We start from the raw sequence: 21,390 nt of genomic DNA on the forward strand, positions 1-21,390 counted from the left end.
TCAAAATCTAACAATAAATGTTAATTCAAGTTTAGGAGAGGTGTTGTATTGTCTTTAGTAAAAATGATGGATAGTGCCAAAATATTTCATATACTACTTGAACCCTCCCTCTGTTCCATAACATCCCCTCTACACACCCCCAGATTCTTGTTTATATATGTTTATTTCTTGCTCTAAATCACAAATTGTGTACACCATCAAATCACATTCAGAAACAAATGTATTATATGTCACAGTTATTAATATATTTTCACTCTTTTTTTTATTTGTTTTTCTTCTTGTCACACAAACCAAATATATTTTTAATGCTTTTAAATTATTTTTCTTCACAACATGTTTTGTTAAACTAATCAGTGATGTTGAACGACTTTTTAAACATTCTCAAGCACAGTGTCTTGCTGCGCTCAATGCCGCGTCGGTCATTCTTCTCCTCGCTGCTGCTATTTTGCTGGGATGTCGTCGTGAAGAAAAATCTCCCGCGCTTTTTCTTCTTTTTGGTTTTGTCGACGGATAAAGCACAAACAGATGGGCACTGGCGCCGGCAGTCATCAGTGACCGCCTCAAGGCTACCGACACAGGCGGAATCGCCCTCCCCCTCGCAGCCAGATAATGGGTCGGGTGTCTGTGGGGAGAGGTTGGAGTCTATAAGGTCGAGGGACATTCTGCGCATGGCGGCTTCTTTGTTCCTCTTCTCCTCGGGTCCAATGTAAATGCCAGAGAAAGAGTCCAGAGATAAGGGTGACGGTGGCCTACAAAATATTAAACGTATTAAAATAATAAATTACACATGTAAAAGATCTTAAAAAAATAACAGTAACCGCTGAACCGATATGGTTCTTGTTCACCATGTAGCTTCTCATAGGGTCTGAAAAAGTTCATAACTATTTTGGGACGGGGGGTACCCCAACTCCAAAAATGTTTGGGAAGGGGGGATTTTTTCTTTTTCAAACTAAAATAAAAAAGTGGGAGGGGGTCGAATTTAGCCTCCCACCACCGCAAGTGCTCCTAAAGGCTCTAGGGGCAGTCGCTAGTTAAACTATATTTCAATTCCTCAAAAATTCGTCTTAACAAAGAAAAGTAATTTAATTAAGAATGGTCACATTGAAGTTTTAATTTTGAATTTAATGAATAAGTATACCTGTTCAATGTAAAAAAAAAACAAATTTAAAGCGTTGTTTTAATGTTATAATAATTTATTTATGTCAAAGGTTTTGTTAATATCAAACTGTTTTTAATTAAGTCTTTGTCAAATATTTCCTATCAGACCAACAAAAGATATATAATTATACTAAAAAATAATCACTTCTTTATAGACTTAATTTATTTTTCTATTTAAATCATAATTGATGTGATCATGTTTACCCAATTATTGGATCGATAAAATATTAATAATTTACAGTTTAGAATATCAATTTAATATCGTTTTCAAAAATTAATGAAGGTTAATGGACATATAAATGATGGATTTTAAACTTACACAAGAATGAGTTTTTTTGTACTTTTGAAAGTACTTTTACAACTAATAAAAAATGAATAGGAATAAAAATATTAATAAAGGCAAACAACCAAACAGTAATATTTTTTTCTGTAATTCAATGCTTTTCGATGTTGGGATTATTGTTTATTTCCTTTTTGTGACTTTACTACCTAAGAGGCCATTATTAATTTTTCTTTTCCTATTGTATCAACTTACGCTTGTGAATAAAAAAACTGTTCTTTGCCGTTTATGGACATATTTGTCAGTGAATAATAACCAATAGAACCGTTCTTAAAGCTATAAAGATATTATCAAAATTTTTCTCAAATTTACTCCCTGGCAAAATCAAATCCATGACATAAGTTTCTCAATTTCATTTACTGATTACGAAAGTTTCAAAGATAGCTTAAAACTAGACAGCTTAAGACGGACGAATGAATAGAATCTAGGGACTTTGTATTTTATGGGATAGAGAGGGGCTAGAAAAATAGCCTAATACCATCCTATGACTTTTATCTGAAAAAGCCTAAAACTATCATAGATCGGTTCATTATTCATTGAGATCTTAAGCTTCAGACAAAAAAAACCTTACTACTTTATTTAATAGAATAAATATACCTGTAACTGTCCTGAACTTCTTTTTCAGCCTCTACAATGTCTCCATTGAGATATTCAATATCATAATCCTCCAGAGTCCGGGAGGGTCCCAGGTACACTCCACTCAGACCGTCGTAATTCTCATCCTGCAATTCAAACATCAATTAAGATCTTGGAAACGGGTAAAATAAGATTGCAACTTTTAATGTGGACGCTTTCCCTTAAATTGTTTTCCGAGCATGAAAACCCCCCCAAAACCTTTCATTTGTAAATAATGAAAATAAGGTGGAAGTTGAAGCGTTTTGTTGAAGCCCATACCTGCGGGGCTACACAGTACTCAAATATCCTAACCTAAAGTAATAAACAAACTAATCAAAAACTGACCCTCCCCCCTATTTCCAACTTTTCCAAAATTAAGTGAGAAGATTTGAGCTCGACTGAGCATTTGATGGGCACCACCCAGATGTGTTTAATATACTTATCCTTTCTTAAATACATAAAAAATAAAATTTGATTAATTTATATCTCCATCTTTTTAGATATTTGATATCCTAAACCTTTGCTTTCATAATTTACTAAATAATATATTTAATTTAATAAAATATGAACGTCATATAGAAAGAGGTATCAGATTTAAATAGATTAATTTTCTTGTCATATGTAAGTTTTCTTTTATTATTTGGTTAACGGATATGTTTTCCAGCATGGCGTTGAAAGTGATTATTATCCGCTAGATTAGAACCGGTTCTCAGCCATACTGAAAAATCACTTAGAGAGTCATATTACAGACAATTTATTCCACGAATATTTGTCAGTGCCTTCATCTCTTTTGGGCTAGAAAAATGTTTTTAATCTTAAAATTTTTCATTTTAATATTTGCATGCGATTTCTTTAATACAATGCGATAAATAACTATTTTCATACTTAAATAATTTTTTCGTATCTTTAAACGCTCATCTTGTTTTAAAACAAACAGCAGCTTTAGCCGAAAGTAACTCAATGCAGCCGAGCTCGTAAATAAGTTAACAAAATCCAGCCGAGCCGCTCTTGGTCTGACAATCTGCAGCCGTTTCACGGCTGCCGAACCTTGTGATCTCTTATGACCTCCAAAACAGTAGCTTCCATTAAATTTGTATGTATGCAGGCGTGTGTCTCTTCTTGGACCCGTGAAAATTCATGTATTCTTATCTTTTAAAATAGCTTTTATTTCTTCTACTCTGTAGAAGAAAATTAGTCTAGTTTAGTGTTTAGTGCCCTAGAAAAATGGGGATAGATATAGCCGCTTTTTGCCTACCTTTTCTATTGATGCCATAGTAGAGGGAAAGAGAAAGGTAAGATGGAAAGAAATCCCCTAGAAAAGAAATGGGGTATAGGGTATTTCCTGACGTCAATAGAATAGGTAGACAAAAAGCAGTAAAATCCCCATTTTGCTAGGGCACTATAGACAGCTACTGATATATGTCGATAAAAAACTTGGTAAAAGTGAGGTAGGGGACAGGTGAGGTGACGATATGTCATTTCTTTATTGCAAAAAGACATAAGTTTTCATGAAAACCATTCTTTATTACTATTATAAATATTGTTAAATTCTAACTATACATAACATACTAAGATAAAAGTATTACCAATATGTCATGCAAATGTAATATTAAAGGTTATAATATCATTTTATAATGGATAAATTATATCCTACCATTTCGTTCGAATTTACGTAGTATTAAAAACCACTTAATTTATTTCATAATTTTATTAATCAAAAATAAAAAGTTTGCTTTTAATATTCAAAAAAAAATTATTTAAGATTTTATTAAATTTGATATTGGCATGATAACCAGAAAGCTGGCATGATAATCAGAAAGCTGGCATTACAACCAGAAAGCTGGCATGATAACCAGAAAGCTGGCATGATAACCAGAAAGCTGGCATGATAACCAGAAAGCTGGCATGATAACCAGAAAGCTGGCATGATAATCAGAAAGCTGACATAACAACCAGATAGCTGGCATGATAATCAGAAAGCTGGCATAATAACCAGAAAGCTGGCATGATAACAAGAAAAAGCTGGCATGATAACCAGTAAGCTGGCATGATAACGAGAAAGCTGGCATAATAACCAGAAAAAGCTGGAATGATAATCAGAAAGCTGCACCCAAAATCAGAAAGCTGGCATGACAACCAAAAAGCTGGCACGATAACCAGAAAGCTGGCATGATAACCAGAAAGCTGGCATGATAACCAGAAAGCTGGCATGATATCCAGAAAGCTGGCATGGTAATCAGAAAGCTGGCATGACAACCAGAAAGCTGGCATGATAACCAGTAAGCTGGCATGATAACCAGTAAAAGCTGGCATGATAACCCGAAAGCTGCACCCAAAATTGTATTGTTATTAAAGCTAACAAACAAATTGACAACCCATTATTATAGATAATTTAAAAAATAAACTAAATATTTGGACCTTCTGTTACTAAAATCGATATAATATTATTACTTGGATGTTGCACCAAATTTTCATGTATTCTAATAAAGTGATATTAACAGCTAACGATAACGATACACCCCATTCCATCCTTTACCCCATCCCCCTTCCCTCCTACTTGACGAACGAATTGACCATATCAGGTCCATATTAGCAACCTAAATTGATGATTTTTCCCTATTATATCCATGTATTCTATATCCATTGTTAACAACAACTTTAGTACTCTAGATAAACAATCATTTTATTACAATCATAATGATAATGTTATTTGTTTTCAATAAAAATATGTATTTATATTCTCTTCCCTATTTCTCCATGCCTCTTTTCTTTCCTCCTATGGGAGTTGTCTTACATAAGTATATGTTTAATCAATTGTAGTTACGTAAGATTTATTTCTATTCAATATGGATGGACAATGAATACATTTTTTAATTTGGCCTCGAGTAGAAAATACATTTATTAATGTTTCAGTAAATTATCAGAAAGTAAATTTTTTTGGTAAATATAATAGTCTGTTCGTCTGTCTGTCTAACCGTCTGTCTGTCCTTCTGTCTGTTCGTCTGTCTGTCCTTCTGTCTGTTCGTCTGTCTGTCCATCTGTCTGTCCATCTGTCTGTCCGTCTGTCTGTCCATCTGTCTGGTCGTCTGTCTGTCCTTCTGTCTGTTAGTCTGTCTATCGGTCTTATGCTTAAGATCTCAGTAACCGCTCTACTCTTCAGAGAATATATATATCTCCTGCGGTGATTTAAAGCTATTTTCTTATGGGGGGGGGGGGGGGGGCGCATAGCCGCTAGTTTAATATAAAGAAATTATGTTAAGAAAAGAGACATATTTTTTTTCCTGAAAAAAATCTTGAAAAATATACTTCTACTTAAACTTTTTGTTTGTGGCTTTGTCCAGAGATCTAAAGGGATAAGACAATTGCCGATAAATTGATGTATATCCCCAGTGATGATACACAAAATTACCCCTTCTGTAGATTACAATCAGTGGTTGAAAAGTTTAAACACTCAACTTATTGAACTAATCAATAAGAATTCAATGAAAGTCCCTAAAGTTGTTACCCAACGAATAAGAAAACGTTAATATAAAACTTTGGGGACTAGTGTAATAAACAGCCCATTGTCCACTCCCTCCCTGGGCTTTGTCCCAATTTTATCTCCTTGTTTTGAACAAAAACTTTTTCTTGGGTAAATTTTTACACAAACAAGCTGAAATAAATCAGACAATATCCTATCCTTAACATAAACAAGGATGACAGCATCCATAATTCCAAGCTCTGAAACAGTAGTACAAACGAACATTAAAACTTTTAGGGTGTCAGAACTGAATAGTCAGAATATAAAAGTCAAAACAAAACTGTAAGTAAATTTGTTGAAAAACTGCCTAAATACAGGATAATGTTTAAGGACATACTTACATTTTCAGGACTTGATTCCCTTTGTTATCTAAGGTTTCAGTATTCCAAAAATCAGATCAATTGGATTATTAAATCACTAAAGATTTGTTGTGAAAAAAGAAAAAAATCAACATTCTGGTAATGATTATAGAGTTGTTACGCTTTCAAACTTGTAACAAACTACAGAAGTGATCACTATGCAAAGTTTGAAAAGGATAGGATAATTCTAACATGCCTAAATTAACGAAAAATAACTATAAATTATAGAAAAGCTTTGCTTTTAATTATTTAGAGATATGAAAAATATGTTATTAATGTGTTATCACAAATAAGTTGGATATGGCATTAGGAAAAAAAAACTTTTGTATAAAAATTTTGGAAAGCTAAAAATATCTTTTTTTTATTTATAACAATCGCAGCAAACTAAAAAATGACACAAAAAAAGATTAGCATTTTTTCCTCGTATTTACGTATAGTTGGGTGTTGGGTTGTAGTCAAATGCTCTTATTAAGTCAAAGTGTTCTTAATTGTAATCAAAAGTGTATCACGCCAGGAACCTATGTATGGTGAAATTAGACATAAAACCATAATGATTCCAGGTAAAACCAAAATATTGCAGCGGGATCTTTTTGTGAAAATTAGATTTGAAACTTTCAAGTTCAATTTTCACCCCCTAGTAGTTGCCGCATAATCATGACAAGAAAAGCAAAGATTATTTATTTAAAATTTTGAACAATTTTGCTTTTATAAAGTTCTTCATAAAACCACTCCTGAAGGGAATTAATTAATGGCCATTTTTATCAGTTGCTTTGCTAAGGTCACGGAAATTAAGCCTTAAATAAATCATATATAGAAAGGTTTTATGAAAGACTTCATAAAAGCAAACTTGTTCAAATTTTTAAATAAATAATCTTTGCTTTTCTTGTCATGATTATACGGCAACTCCTATGGGGTAAAAATTGAACCTGAAATTTTCAAATTTAATTTTCTCAAAAAGTTCCCGCTGAAATTTTTTGGTTTTACCTGGAATCATCATGGTTTTATGTCTAATTTCACCATACATAGGTCCCAGAGCTCGGCACTTACTTTTGTCTTGATTCAATTGTAGCCTGGCGTGGTATATATATATATGAAAAGGTCCATAATTAAGAACCCTCTTTTTCATTGGATGCCATATCTGATATTTTGATAAGAATGTAAGGTTAATGTCCTTAAAATATTTTCCCTAATCCTCCAAATTGTTTTCCAATTTATTGTTATTATTTATTATCAATCTTTAATACTAGGTGGAGCAGTTTCACTGTGATCCATAACTTGCAGATACGTCCCTAGAGGTCTCTGGGGGCATTTGAGGGGATCGGGGGAGGTGTTGAATGGAACCCGACCCCTATTTTCAATTTTAAAAAATTGTAAAAAATCTTTGTGAAGGGTCATTCTAGGAGTGATTTCTCTTTAAAAGAGTGGAGGTACCCTTTAGTTAAAAATAGTTAAAAACCTTCTCTGAACCATTAAGTAGCTTTAATGAATAGAAGACCCATATATATTCAGTGGTTATCGAGATCCTTTGCTACAGACAAAAATATCTTACTACTTTATATAATAGGATTGTAGGTAGATAATTTACTTCAACTTAAAAAAATAGCGGATATTCACCCTTGAGTCTAGGGAATTTTTTTCTAAGGGGCAGAGAGTAGCTAGAAAAATAGCCCAAAAATATCCCAAAACTCAAATAAAATAAAAAATAGCCTAAAGCCACCTTAGGACCTATATGAATCTTACCAAAATTAGAGAATCCAATCCGTTTAGTAGTTATTGAGATCTTAAGCATCAGACAAAATAAACTTACTACTAGACTGTGACATATCAAAATAATGTTTGTAGTCGAATACTGTATATAATATTACTTTTACAAAATATGAAATAACGTCTTTATTACTTAATGAAGTATAAACATTCTTAAATTATTTATTTATCATGCTTTAATTCATATGAATTTAATTATATACATAGGAAGATAAATATAATAATAAAAAATGCTTTTGTTTTACTTTATTTAAAAAAAAAGAATATTCTATAAATAATTTTCCTCGTAATATTTATATTTTATTGATAACTTTTAAAAACTTGAAAAGAAGCCGTCATGTCTCTTTAAAAAGTTATTGAAAGCTTTTTTGTTTATTTCTTTTTGCTTTATAAAAAAAATCTTACATAAACTTTTGGTTGCATAAACCATAAACAACAAAAAGACAAAATTAAATAAATTTTATTAGCAGAGCAACTCCAGTAACAAAATATGTCCGACTGATAGTCCTTGAGCAATCGTTACATCAACACAACACATACATTTGTAAAGCTATACTTTATGTTTAAACCGTGAATAGTCAATTATTTGTTCAAAAAACTTTGCATATAATTGACTGAATGCTGTTACAACTGGGGAGGGAGGGGACACTCTTTCAAAAAGTTTTATAATATCGTTTTCTTATACTTTGGCTTAAAATCTTTTGGGACCTTAATCGAATTTTGATTAGTTTGTTTATTAAGTTGAGTGTCCAAACGTTTCAACAATTAATTTTAATTTACAAAAGGGGAAATTTTGTATTTCATAATTGGGGATATAAATCAATATATCGGCAATTGTCTTATCTCTTTAATTCCCTTACATTACAATTATCTAAATTACGAATATAATTGTTTATTTACTGGCAAATTCATTTATCAAAAAAAAAATCCAGTTTAAATTCTGATTAAAAAGCAATATAAAACATGTAAATCTTAAATGAATCAAATATTGAATATTTATAAAATATGAGAAACGTGATTCTTATTGTTGTATATAATTGTAAATAAGAAACAAATATATAATCATTTTTAGATGCAATTTTTAAAGATATTTTTCTTAGAAAACTGCAGCAATTTTCTTATTGGAAGGAAAGGTACAAAAAACCTTGTAAGGAAAATAACTCTGCAGTGTATGTCCTATGGAGGAGTACTTAGTTAACTTAACCTAAATGAATAAACGTTTTTCCCCAAACGCGATTTGGACGAAATAGACATGTATTATTAATATTATAAAAAAAGTATTTTAAAGGTCCAAGCGTTTTATGCATATTAGATATATTATTCACATTAAATAAGTTAAAAAGCAGACAATTTTAATCTGATAGTGAACATATTATAATGTAAACCTTGTGCATTGCTGCAGACAATTTGACGCATTACTTCTGAAGCATATAAATCATTTGTTTTTTTTTGCGTAGGAAATATATATTATCCAACCTTTGCTAGATTTTACTTGAAAATTTAGTTCAGAAGACAAAATACAACATATGTTCGCCTATCCACGCTGTAGACACAAATGCTTTTAAATATATTTTATGGGACATTAAAAAAAGTTTAATACTAGTAGCTACGCCCCTTGAAGTCTCTAGGGGTACTTAATATTTAAAAATAAAAAGTACGAAATATTTTTTTTGTGGGGGGGGAGGAGCATTCTTTATCGGGCAAGTTGGAGTTACCCTCCCGCAAATAGTTTAAAACCTTTTCTGGACCTATAAGAAGCTTCACTGTTAAGGAGAACAATATCGGTTGAGCGGTTAGCGAGGTCCATCGCTACAGACAAAAAAAATTTACTACTTTACATAATAGGATACCTTTCCTTGCTAACAATGAAAGACGTAATAACTTTTAAAAAGAAAAATAAGAGTTGTCGTACTCCATTACTTATGAAAGCATTAAAGGCTAGGGCAGTTGCTGTTAGTTAAGGCTGAAATTATTATTTTTGAATGAACAAAAATAACTAATGAGGTCAAAAATGTATGTACATATATACATATTAAGGACTACCACGTTGTTAACAAAAATAAGATTACGAAATTAGTCTTGATTAAGCGAGGTTAACATTGTTAAATAAATAAAATGAGTGCCCTTGGTTTCATTTCTCATTTTCTACTTGAATTTGCAAGATTTATATTTTTTTTCTTTTGTAAAGTATCAATAGCTTATAGCGCCCATTTTATTTTCCCCTTAAATTATTTATTTTCACTTCTTCTATAAGTTTTATCAAAATAAATCTAAATCTCTTTTAATAGTAGAGTAGCTACTCTTTAATTTGAAATGTGTTTTCTATGCTAATAGTCAAGATAAACAGAAGAATTTTTATGTGAAAAATCCTTATTTATATTATAAAAGATTACAACTGCACTTATATTCCAGAAATTTTATTGGTTTTAGTGAAAATTGACTGCACTCAATGAGCAACCAACATATAATGAACTTGGTCTGTTGGAATGACAGACATGCTAGACAAATATAAATATTATAATGTCTAGAAAACATTTATTTCGTTATTTTTTATTTTCTGTAAATTTCTTTTTAATCTAGGACCTCTGAAAATCTGTTTTAATTCCCCCTGTCTGTATGTCCACCATCAGGGGCGTCCAAGCTTTTTATTTTGGGGGGGGTAAAAATTTTTTAGGGGGGGGGGTAATTCGTGTTTTTTTACCCCTCCCAAAATTTTTACCCCGGGGGTAAAATTTGCTTGGGGGGGGTAATTACCCCCCCTGAAATCTGTTGGCAGGGGTAAATTTAGTTTACCCCCCCCAAAATTTACCCCCGGGGTAAAATTTTTGGGGGGGGTAATTTAAATTTTATCTATAATACAAAGTAGAACGATGTCTGTCTGTCCGTCTGTCCGTCTGACCGTCTGTCCGTCCGTCTGTCTGTCTGTCCCTTAAGATCTCGGTAACCACTGAACCGATCGGATTCTACTCTTCAGGGTATCTACCTATTGGTCCTGTGGTGGTTTTAAGCTATTTTCTCGGGGGGTGGGACACCCCCAACTCCCCCAAAAACCAAAAAATCCCCCCCCATTTTTTTTTTTTTTTTTTTTTTTTTTTTTGAAGGAGTTTCCATGGTCCTTTATGGTCTCTCGCAATAATTTTTTTTTATCACCTCTTGGGCAAAGCCCCTAGAGGCTAGGGGCGAAGCCGCTAGTTAAATATATAGTATTTATTTTGGGAGGGGGTATTTACCCCCCCAAAATTGTTTGGGGGGGGTAAATACCCCCTCTTAAATGGTTGGTGGTGCCTACGGCACCCCCAGGGTAGGGGTAAATTTTGAATGGGGGGGGTAATCGCCCCATTACCCCCCCCCTTGGACGCCTATGTCCACCATCCATGATTTTTTTTGCCTCTCTACTTTTTGATGTTGTCATCCTTGTTTTATTTAATAAAGCACCATTTTATTAAGAAACTTTCTTTGCTTTTACTTCAATATCCGGCCTAACCCTAATTAAAAGTACACCCTAGACTGTACAGTTTATTATACAGTACACATATCAGAAAAAAAGGAAACCCAACGAATGGTATCTCTTTAACAAAGTTATCCTGAATCATCTAAATATACCTCCCACCAAGTTATTTTTCTTTCCTTTTTTGGTCTCACAAATTATTGGAACATTTTCCTCCATAGCAAATAGTACTTTTCAGCAGCTTATCATCGGATGACAATAATAAAAGCCACGACTTTTATTATAACATCAATGTTGTATGATTTGAGTAAAACACTAGAGGGAGAAAGGGTTAAATTTCCCCATCCTGATGACCTTGTTCCGACTCTCAATTAGGTCTTAGAAAATTAACCAATGGTAACGCGAATATTAACACAGCTTAGTAGCAAAAAACAATTTGCTAGCAGACAAAAAAAGGTCATTGAAAAAGGGGGAGGTAGTTACATGTATATACAAGTATACTATAGACCTATCAGTGTATTAAGCACATAACTGAAAGGTTTAACAGGCAAGCAAGCATGATTCTTACCTTGAAAGGAGTGGATCTTGAATCACCTCCAGATTTGATCACTTCTTTATCACAACCTCCAACCTCTCCACCTGTAAATTGAATTCACTTAGAATAGTTTCTCTATAGCTCGGGTCAATCCTCTAAGGATGTTGTTAATTTGATGTTGAGTTTACATCTTGCCCCAAATATTTATTGGAAAAATTTTTGGTTCATATTTTTCTAGGGTGCATTTCTGTTGGGAGGGTTTACCTACACCTTACACAGAATAACCCAAACAGACCCTAAAATACAAACAGCAAACATTGTACATGCATGAACCATTTCCTTTTAAACTGTAGACATTTACTTTTAACTAAACTTTGTGTTAATAGAAAAATTTAGACTAAAAAAAATTTATTAGATTGGTCTGATAAGGCGGAAAGAGAGCAAATACATAAAGTAAATATAATATAAACATATTTTCCTGGTTTTTTATTAATTAAATCATATTGACCCTAATTAGCGATTACATCCTTCCTACATAATTCTAGTAGAACATTTGATATAGTTTATAATTACAAGGAAAATTGATAATAATAATACACAATGGAATATCTTAATTATCATTTCTGCTAAAAAGTACTTCCTCTTTCTAATCTTACTACTGTTAGCAGAGTGTGTGTGTGTGTGTGTGTATTTATATTTCTCATATCTTAATATTAATCAGATCTCATTTTGAACTAAGCAGTGGTAAATGGGATTCAGCGATTTCATTGAACTTGATTTTTTTGTGTGGTAAATTTGGGGTTAAGTGATAAGACAATGGGCGATTAATTGGTGTATACACTCTAAATGTTAATACACAAAATTGCCCTTTCTGTAGATTACAATTAGTGGTTGAAACGTTTGGACACTCATCTTAATAAAAGAACCAATCAAAATTTATTAATAGTCTTCAAAGTTGGTAAGTCAACGAATAAGGCAAACGTTATCATAAAACTTTGGGGACTAATGTAATAAACAGCCCATTTCTGTGGGTTAAACTGGTTTTCAGATGCCACCTAGGGGAACAGAATTGGTAAAGAAATGTGCGAAAGAAAGGAAGTGGACTTAATTGTTTGCAAGTATCCTGACCCTGTGTCCCTGGAACTAACCTTTAATTTTGAGATCTGGTGAGAGACGCATTTGTGTTGAATCTCTCCTTGTCACTTTCTCTTCAGTCAAGTTCAGGGCGGGACAAAGGCCGGAGTGATTGTCGGACAAACTTAGGGCTGGGCACAGGTTCACACGCTCACTGGTGGACAGGTTCAGTTCTGGACACAGGCTGGAAGAGTCATCAACGCTCACAGATGATTCAATTTCAATCTGAAAAATAAAAATCATATAAAAATGCTAAGATATACAAAATACCCCTTCACGGGAAAAAGGAAACCAGGTAGACCAATAACAACCTGGAGGAGGGAATTCCTGGATGAACTGAGAGATGAGAATCTATCATCATTCAATGATGCCTCTACTGAGGCCCAATTCAAAGATAAATGGAGAACCATTGTGCGTGGCCTATGCTCTGGAAAGAAGAGATAAATGGCGATGATAATGATGAAGATATACAAAATTCTTATATTTTTTTTTCTGTTTTGACAGAAATGAAAACTTTAAAGGCTGCTGTTAAAGACTAGAGCATCAGGTTTTCTTATATAAATTCTCAGAACTTGCTCTGTTCTTGCTCAAACTTAATGCTGTAAGTGCCGCATACTAATAAAGTGTGTGAAGGTTAAAACAGACAAGGAACATTTCTAACTTTCTACATATGATCATCATAACTTTGGTATAGTATATTCATAATCACACCTATCTATAGTGAAAATTAAGTTAAACAAAAAGTTCAGAAGAAAAAGGCAACAATTCTTTTGTTAAATTAACATGTATTATATTTTTGAGAAAAAATTCGAATTTGAAATGATTCATTTGTGAATTTTAAAAACTTTTTTTGGTAAAGTAGAATAATACAAAAATAGGAGCTGAAAAAAAACTTTAAAAAGGCAGATTTTTTATTTCAAAAATGGAAAAAACAGCTTTTTTGACTACAAATTTTTTCTTTGGTAAATTTTCATGTAGGTTTTTTTTATTCTTATTTACTCTAGACAGGTGTGCACAGAGAAATAGAGATTATAGAAGAATCTTAGGAATATTAATTTGTGGTGCCAAACTATTTATAGTTATTATTATAACAAGCACAGCTTTTCTAGAATTATTTTATGTATTTACTATAAATAGTATAGGCACTCAGTTTGTCATGTTGATTGTTCAAATTGAACAATTGAACTGAAAAACGTTAATTAAAAAAAATATTAAAATGAAATAAGCAGTAGCAACCCTATAATCGTTATGAGAAAGACCGTAAATCCATATAAAACACGCTTATTGTTAAACAACAGTTTTTTTGCGAAGCATCTCTATAATCAAGTCCTAATTATATGAGTATGTTCTTTAACAGGATCCTGTATTTACAGAAATTTGCAAAAAATATCTACACAGTTTTGACAATTAACAACCGTTAATGTTCATTTGATCTATATTTTAATTTTAGCTCTTGCTTTTATGTATGTTGTCATCCTTGTTATATATATAGGAAATATGGTAAATACAATAAATATTATAATATTCATGAATTCTTGAATATAGAAAAGAAAACTGCAAATAAATAACTTTTAGATTATATGATACTTTCATGATATTAGCCCAAATATTATAAACTTTTACAACTATATTTTATGACGTATTTATCATACATTTTTTCAGAGGCGTGCAGAAAGGGGGGGTTATAGCCCCTATACCCCCTTGGCAAGGGTGTATGTAACCAGCCCTAATGCAGCCAATAAGGTGTCAAGTAAAACGCCTTAATATTAAATGGAATGTAAAAAAATTGCTTAACCCCCCTGGCAAAACCTTCTGATTTTTTCCTCTTAAATTTGTTTTTTCGAAAGCGTAAGACCAAGGCCGTCTAAAGGGGTAGGAAGAAGGGGTAGTACCCTCTAAAATCATTTTTGGAAGTTTGTAGTTACCTCCAAATTATTTAATTTTTTAACCAACTAAAATTTTTTTTATAAAATTTTAAAATGGGTTGAATTTTTGACATTTTATACAACATGGTTGGTTTTTAACACCTCCCCATCCAATTTAAAATATTTTCTCACCTCCAAAAAAACTTGGTATATTTTAAAAGACAGAAGAACCACAATTATGTAACCATTACCAATATAAATCCTTATTGGAAATGGCCTTAGTTAAGCTAATAAAAATTTAAAAACGTTTTTGAAAATATGTAATAGACAAAGAAAATGCTATTTTCAAGTTAATGTGACAATTTAAGCTATCTGCATGTAATATAAATTGTTCTTTTAAATACTATACTAAAGGCACACTGCAGATATTCTCTCATTTAAAATACATGATTACCCGCGTTTAGGATTAGAATTAAACATCTAGGTATTTAAGATATATTTTTATTATATTTACCACCATAAAGCCTTAGACTAATATATATAAAAGTAGTAAGTGTTTTAGGTCCGTGCCTTAAGATTTAGTTATCTACTGAACCGCTTGAGTAGTTATCAATTGTATAGAATCTTTACATAGTTCTTATCTTAGCGCCAACTCCACTTCTTAGAGGCTAGGGGCAAAGCAACTTTTCCATTTTATTAAAGGAGGATACATTAAATAATTATATCATAATCATTCAAGAAAATGTTTTTAAATAAACCTTTTAAGTGTTTTTCATAGAGCTGCTTCGCTTGTCAAATATATTCTAACTTTAAAGTGGGTATTCAATACTATAGACGGATATGTCTAATTATAGAAAAGAGTTTTTTTAAAAATACAAATATACCAGGGAGTAAGGGAGGGGACAATGGGCAATTAATTCAATTTTAGAGTTCTAACTCAATATCTTCAAAACCAGATATATCTGGAAAATTCTAAAAATTTAGATATAGCAATCTTTATTAGATTTGTATTATAAGAAATTATTAAACACTGAAAAAAAGTATTTAACATTAGGTTATCCTGTCTTTTTTCCCTGTGAATAGTCTGTAATTTATCATACAAGGTATGACCTAAGTACAGGCAGTTTCTTACAAAATAATACCATAATTGGGGTTTGTTTTCATATTTGACAAGAATGGATAGTTACAGAAGTATCACAGTAGAATTTCTGGTTTATCCCACCCATTCTCAGAAAAAACTATTTTGTTTAAAAACCAAAATAAACTTGTTTTAATCTTTTTTCAAATAGTCTGCTAGTATTTGTATTGGTTAGTTCAGTAAGAGTCGTCTGCTTTTGGAATAATTGTTTTAGCGGCATTCTTTGCGCTGGTACCCAAAGTCTTTGAAATTTGCCAAAATAATAAAAGTTGCATGTGCTCTGGTACCCAAAGTCCAAGACTGTCAGAAATATTAATTTTAGATCCATTGTCCCCTCCCTTCCTCCCTGTATATATACAGTCTTACAACCAACCTCTGTCAAATGTCATTCTAAAGTAAAAAATACGCTAATTACCTTTACCTCTCGTTTTTTGGTATTTGTTAATACTAAAACGTAAAAGATTTTGTATTCAATAACACGTATTTTCATTTATAGAAAAGAAAGAACTTTAAACTATTTATATTCAAATCAATAAAACTGAAGGCGTAATTAAAATAAAACCGCTAAAATAATTGATAAGAAAGCTATCCTGATGGAAATAGTAGAAAGACACACAGACGACTCTGATTGAACGATGTTTTTTTTATGTGTGTGAGTAAGTTAGCATTATTACAACAAAGCTTTAGTCCCGTACAACCATTAGTTTAATATATCATGCTGTCATCTAAGTGATTCATAGAAAAGTATACAAATAGAATGACAAAGTATTATTGAAAACTGATGGTAAGTTTCTTTGTGACATTAACTGATACATATAAAAGTATATATGAATACAAGAGTAGTTTCAATATCTTCTAAAAACAGATCAAACCATCGATAAAGAATAGAAAGAATTAACAACATACATTTTTTGGATCATACAATTTCATGAGAAACATTCTAAAATTTTTTTTCTATGAAGCATCATTAACTCCTACTTGTTAGTTATACCAGATTTACTTACATTACCATTCTATTATATTTTTCTGTGAAAACTCTTTATTCTATATAGCATCCTTAGTCATTACCTCTTTCATGTCTCTTATCCATGACCAGAATTTATCTACAGTAACCTTCTATTATATTATTCTATGCAGCATTCTTATTTAACATAGCAGGGATTCTATAAAAACTATTCTATGTAGCATCTTTACCTCTTTCATGTCTCTTATCAATGACCAGAATTTATCTGCAGTAACCTTCTATTATATTATTCTATGCAGCATTCTTATTTAACACAGCAAAGATTCTATAAAACTATTCTATGTATCATCCTTACCTCTTACATGTCTCTTATCCATGACCAGAATTTATCTACAGTAACCTTCTATTATATTATTCTATGCAGCATTCTTATTTAACACAGCAAAGATTCTATGAAAACTATTCTATGTAGCATCCTTACCTCTTTCATGTCTCTTATCCTAAGGCAGGAATTATCCAGTTACAGGACTCAGATGCTCTGATAAACAAATCTGGCGGATAAACATTTTAATTCCAGTAAATAACAGTTCTAAGTGCTTCCAGAGCTTTTAATATTCTGCAAATAAAAACATATTTTTGTTCAAATTTAAAATTAAAATAGAATATTATATTTCATGCTTTGTTTTAACAATCTCTTTTAGAAGGATATAGCAGTATGGCCGTTCGTCACTTTGTAAGTAGAAGTATTTTACAAACCATTCTTTTACAGCCTTTCTTTCTTATGATTTTATGGGAGAAAGGGAAGGGATGAATAATAAAAAATACTCCCCTCCCCAACTAAATTTTTTCTTGGGGATTAAATTGAAATTTACATTTGTATCAATACCCCTTTTCATTTTGTCCCTCTATTAACTACGATAATTTAGTTTAAAAACCATTCTTTCTGTCTGTTATAGTAGCTGGACAAAGTGTCTCAAAAATCAGCCTTGTTACGTCAAAAAAATTAGGGATTATTTATCTTTTTTTTAGGGGTTTTCTTTCACATTTTTTCTCTTATCTTCCTCATTTTTATAACGTCACATGGCTGAATTTTTGAGACACTTGTCCAGCTACCTGTTAAATTGCAATGCTATGTAAAATTTCATATTCTAAAGACGCCACAAAAAATATTATCAGACAAATAAAACTTTTAGTTTTGTGGATGAAACTTTTTTTGTGACGACCATGTGTGAATTAGTCGAGATCAAGACTTTTGTATTTTAAGGTTGCAAAATTATTTGTTGCAATTATTTGGTTCTAGTCAGAATCACATTTTTATTTTCTATTGAAAAGGAAGGCCATAAAGGTTTATTGGGTAGCTAAGCTATATTTTTCTATATAGACAACCTGTTATTTTTATATAAGGACAGAAATCACCATTAGTGCACTGTAATCATTGTTGGATAGATGATTATCATCCTAATACCAAAGACAAGTCACTTAATAAAGAGGCCTCATTTCTTTTGGAAAATATGCTCAAAATAAAACAATGATTTTTAAGTAAGATTAATAAAATAGTCCTCTCTACAGTGTGTTTTTTTATTAGAACTTTTTAGAAAGCAATTTTACCCCACTTATAGTTATCAGAATTTAATGATTAATGGCTTATTTTCTTCGTTTTTTATAACCATTTATAGAACATCAAAAAAATATTTAAGTTTTTATTAAAAAAGTAGAGTAAAATAAAAAATTCAAAACCTAGGTGTCAACATCTAAAAATGGTTTTAGCGCATTTTTCTCATGCTCAAATCTTCTACCCTTTGCAAGAATGGCTGCTAAACGCTTCAAAGTTGAGATACAGAATTAAAAATTGATACAGATACTTTTGGGGACATGTATTAGAACATATTAAAGTTTGAAGACCATATCTCAACCAGGGAGGGAGTACTGGCTCCCAGAGTGGACTACTGAAAATCCAATTTTTTTCTTGCAAAGGGTAGAAGATTTGAGCTTAAGTAAAATGCGCTAAAACCTTTTTTTAGATGTTGACACATAAGTTTTGAATTTTTGATTTAACTGTACTTTTTAAATAAAAACTGAAATATTTTTTTGATGTTCTTAAAATGGTTATAAAAAACGAAGAATATAAGCCGTTAATCATTAAATTCTGATAACTATAAGTGGGGTAAAATTGCTTTCAAAAAAGTTCTCATAAAAAAGACACACTGTATATTAAAGGTGTTTCCTGGGTTATAGTAATAATTCACTCCCCCCCCCCCCTCCCATTAAAAAAATTCCAATATAAATATTTTTTAATGGAAGATGTAACTGTCACTTTGATTAGAAATTAGGGGGCTAGGGCACTAACAGTAGTTTGATTTAGAAACTCTCTGTTTCCAACCTATGAGTGAAATAACCCTCGAAGTAAACTTAAGTAGATATAACTGAGGTTTCATTAAAGACGCCTTTCTGTGGCTCGTGTCGGGGATACAGGGAAGGGAGTAGGCCGGAGATAAATCTATTTTTCTTCCAATTTAAAATTTATACATGAATATTTAAAGTTTCCCTAAAACACAATTGTAATATTTGAATACTAGCGGCTTCGCCCCTAGCCTCTAGGGGCTTCGCCCTATATAGTTTTGGGAAGTCAACCCTCCTTAATAGAAATATTCAAAAAATTATTCTATGTTTAATTACTCTGTGGTAAAATTAAACCCAGGTTGTGCGCTTTATGCATAGAAATTTTAATTTGTACAAATTAAACCCAGGTTGTTTGCTGTATACACAAAAATTTCAATTCGTAAAAATTAGACCTAGGTTGTTCGCATACACAAAAATTAAAATTAAAAAAAAAATATTTTGATTTTTTTTTTCGGGGGGGGGGATTCATGGGGGCTTCGCCCCGCCCCATGTTGCAGTGGGGTTCCCCCACCCCAATTACTGGTTTTTGTTTTAAAAAAATTAAAAAAAAAAATTTTGGAAGTGGGGATTTTTTTTTTTTTTGGGGGATTGGGGTGTCCTACCCCCCAAGAAAATAGCTTAAAACCACCAGAGGACCAGTAGGTATATTCCCAGAAGGGTAGAGCCCAATTTGATCAGCAGTTACTGAGATTTTACAAAAAATGTAAAAAAAAAATTTTGGGGGTTGGATTTTTTTTATTTTTTGGGGGGTTGGGGGTGTCCCACCCCCCAAGAAAATAGCCTAAAACCACCACAGGACCAGTAGGTATATTCCCTGAAGAGTAGAATCCGATCGGTTCAGTGGTTACCGAGATCTTAAGGGACAGACAGACAGACGGACAGACAGACGGACAGACGGTCAGACGGACAGACGGACAGACATCAAGCTACTTTGTATTATAGATAATATTAAAATTCTGGTCAAAATAAATTTTCCTACTCTTGACCTATCTCTGGGGTCTATCCTATCATATAAAGTAGTAAGTTTTTTTGTCTGTAGCTTAAGATATTAATATCGAGTTTTCCATTTTAGGAAAGCTTCCCATAAGTCAAGTTTGGTTTTAAAATATTTTTCTGAGTATTCCTTCCCCTTTTGAATACGTACCCCTAGATGCTAGGGGTGCAAACACTAGTGTCTTATAATCTACTATTGAAAAATCAATTTTAGTTTTTATTGTAGTCCTTAGGTATAAACCAATATTTCATAATTGTTTTATAATATAAACATGTTTAAATTTATTCAACGATTTACTTTCCATAAAATAAAATAAAAAAAGCAAAGAAATTCTTACACAAAAACTTGGAAATCAGACTATCCCTTAATTGCTTAGTCAGTGTGTCAAAAATAAGCAACAAAACGTTTGGTAAATAATGTCACCAATAAAAAGATTTTAAGGCCATGTTCTGTTTTTTTTTTTATAGTAACAAGAACGCTTTTTCAAGAGTTATAGTACGTACTGATTCTACGTTATGGTTCACGGCTTATTTAGTAACATGATTGGTGTTTAAATTTCAAATCTAAATTTTTACAATTTTAATCTGAATAGAAAATACTTTTAATTACTAATTTTGATAAAATTATACTAATGTTAACTTTTAATTTTCAATTGTATTTAAAAATCAACATGTGCGAATTCGATGACTTTCGTGAGCGACTAGTTGAGAGAAACTAGAGGTTAAGAGAGAGAATTAAGAGGTACGTCGGAGGAGGAGACCAATATTCCGGCACATTTTCTCTCACAACATACACATACACACACTCACACAACCTCTCTCTCTCTCACACACTCATACACACAAAAACACACAAAACTTTAGAGAACACGGATTTTATGTTGGACACAAGGTTCTCTTTTAAAACTCACTTCTTTTTGTAATTCTATTTTTGTTGTTGTTGCGCAGCAGTTGTTAAATTTGTTTTCTCGTATTCATTCGAATCCGGCGGATAGGAACCGGTTCTCATCCATACGAAAAAACTATGTCTAGCATCGTATTATATCCAGCTTTCTACGAATATAGAAATGTACAATCATAAGATTAAAACCAGTTTTTTAGCCGGTTTACTAAGTCCCCCGTCCTCTTTTGTGCTGTTATTCTATTAACAGAAGACT

General features: G+C 31.9%; 1 protein-coding gene across 2 annotated transcripts; it reads right to left on the minus strand.

The window, feature by feature from the left end:
• On the minus strand, positions 1-17,458 carry LOC145320237 (uncharacterized). 2 transcript variants are annotated; one of them, XM_080162671.1, is made up of 5 exons: positions 17,322-17,458; positions 12,888-13,098; positions 11,773-11,843; positions 2,096-2,220; positions 1-749 (listed from the first exon to the last, which is right to left on the minus strand). In XM_080162671.1, the coding sequence occupies exons 1-5, from the start codon at positions 17,328-17,330 to the stop codon at positions 347-349; spliced, it is 819 nt and encodes a 272-aa protein (XP_080018797.1). In that variant the 5' UTR covers positions 17,331-17,458; the 3' UTR covers positions 1-346. The 2 variants fall into 2 exon arrangements, with proteins under 2 accessions (XP_080018797.1, XP_080018804.1); XM_080162678.1 differs by lacking the exon at positions 17,322-17,458 and adding an exon at positions 16,945-16,958.
• Positions 17,459-21,390: the final 3,932 nt, after the last annotated feature.

Source organism: Acartia tonsa, chromosome 1 (genome assembly GCF_053477335.1).
Source record: "Acartia tonsa isolate MP-2025a chromosome 1, ASM5347733v1, whole genome shotgun sequence".
In the NCBI taxonomy this organism is placed as follows: Eukaryota; Metazoa; Arthropoda; class Copepoda; order Calanoida; family Acartiidae; genus Acartia; species Acartia tonsa.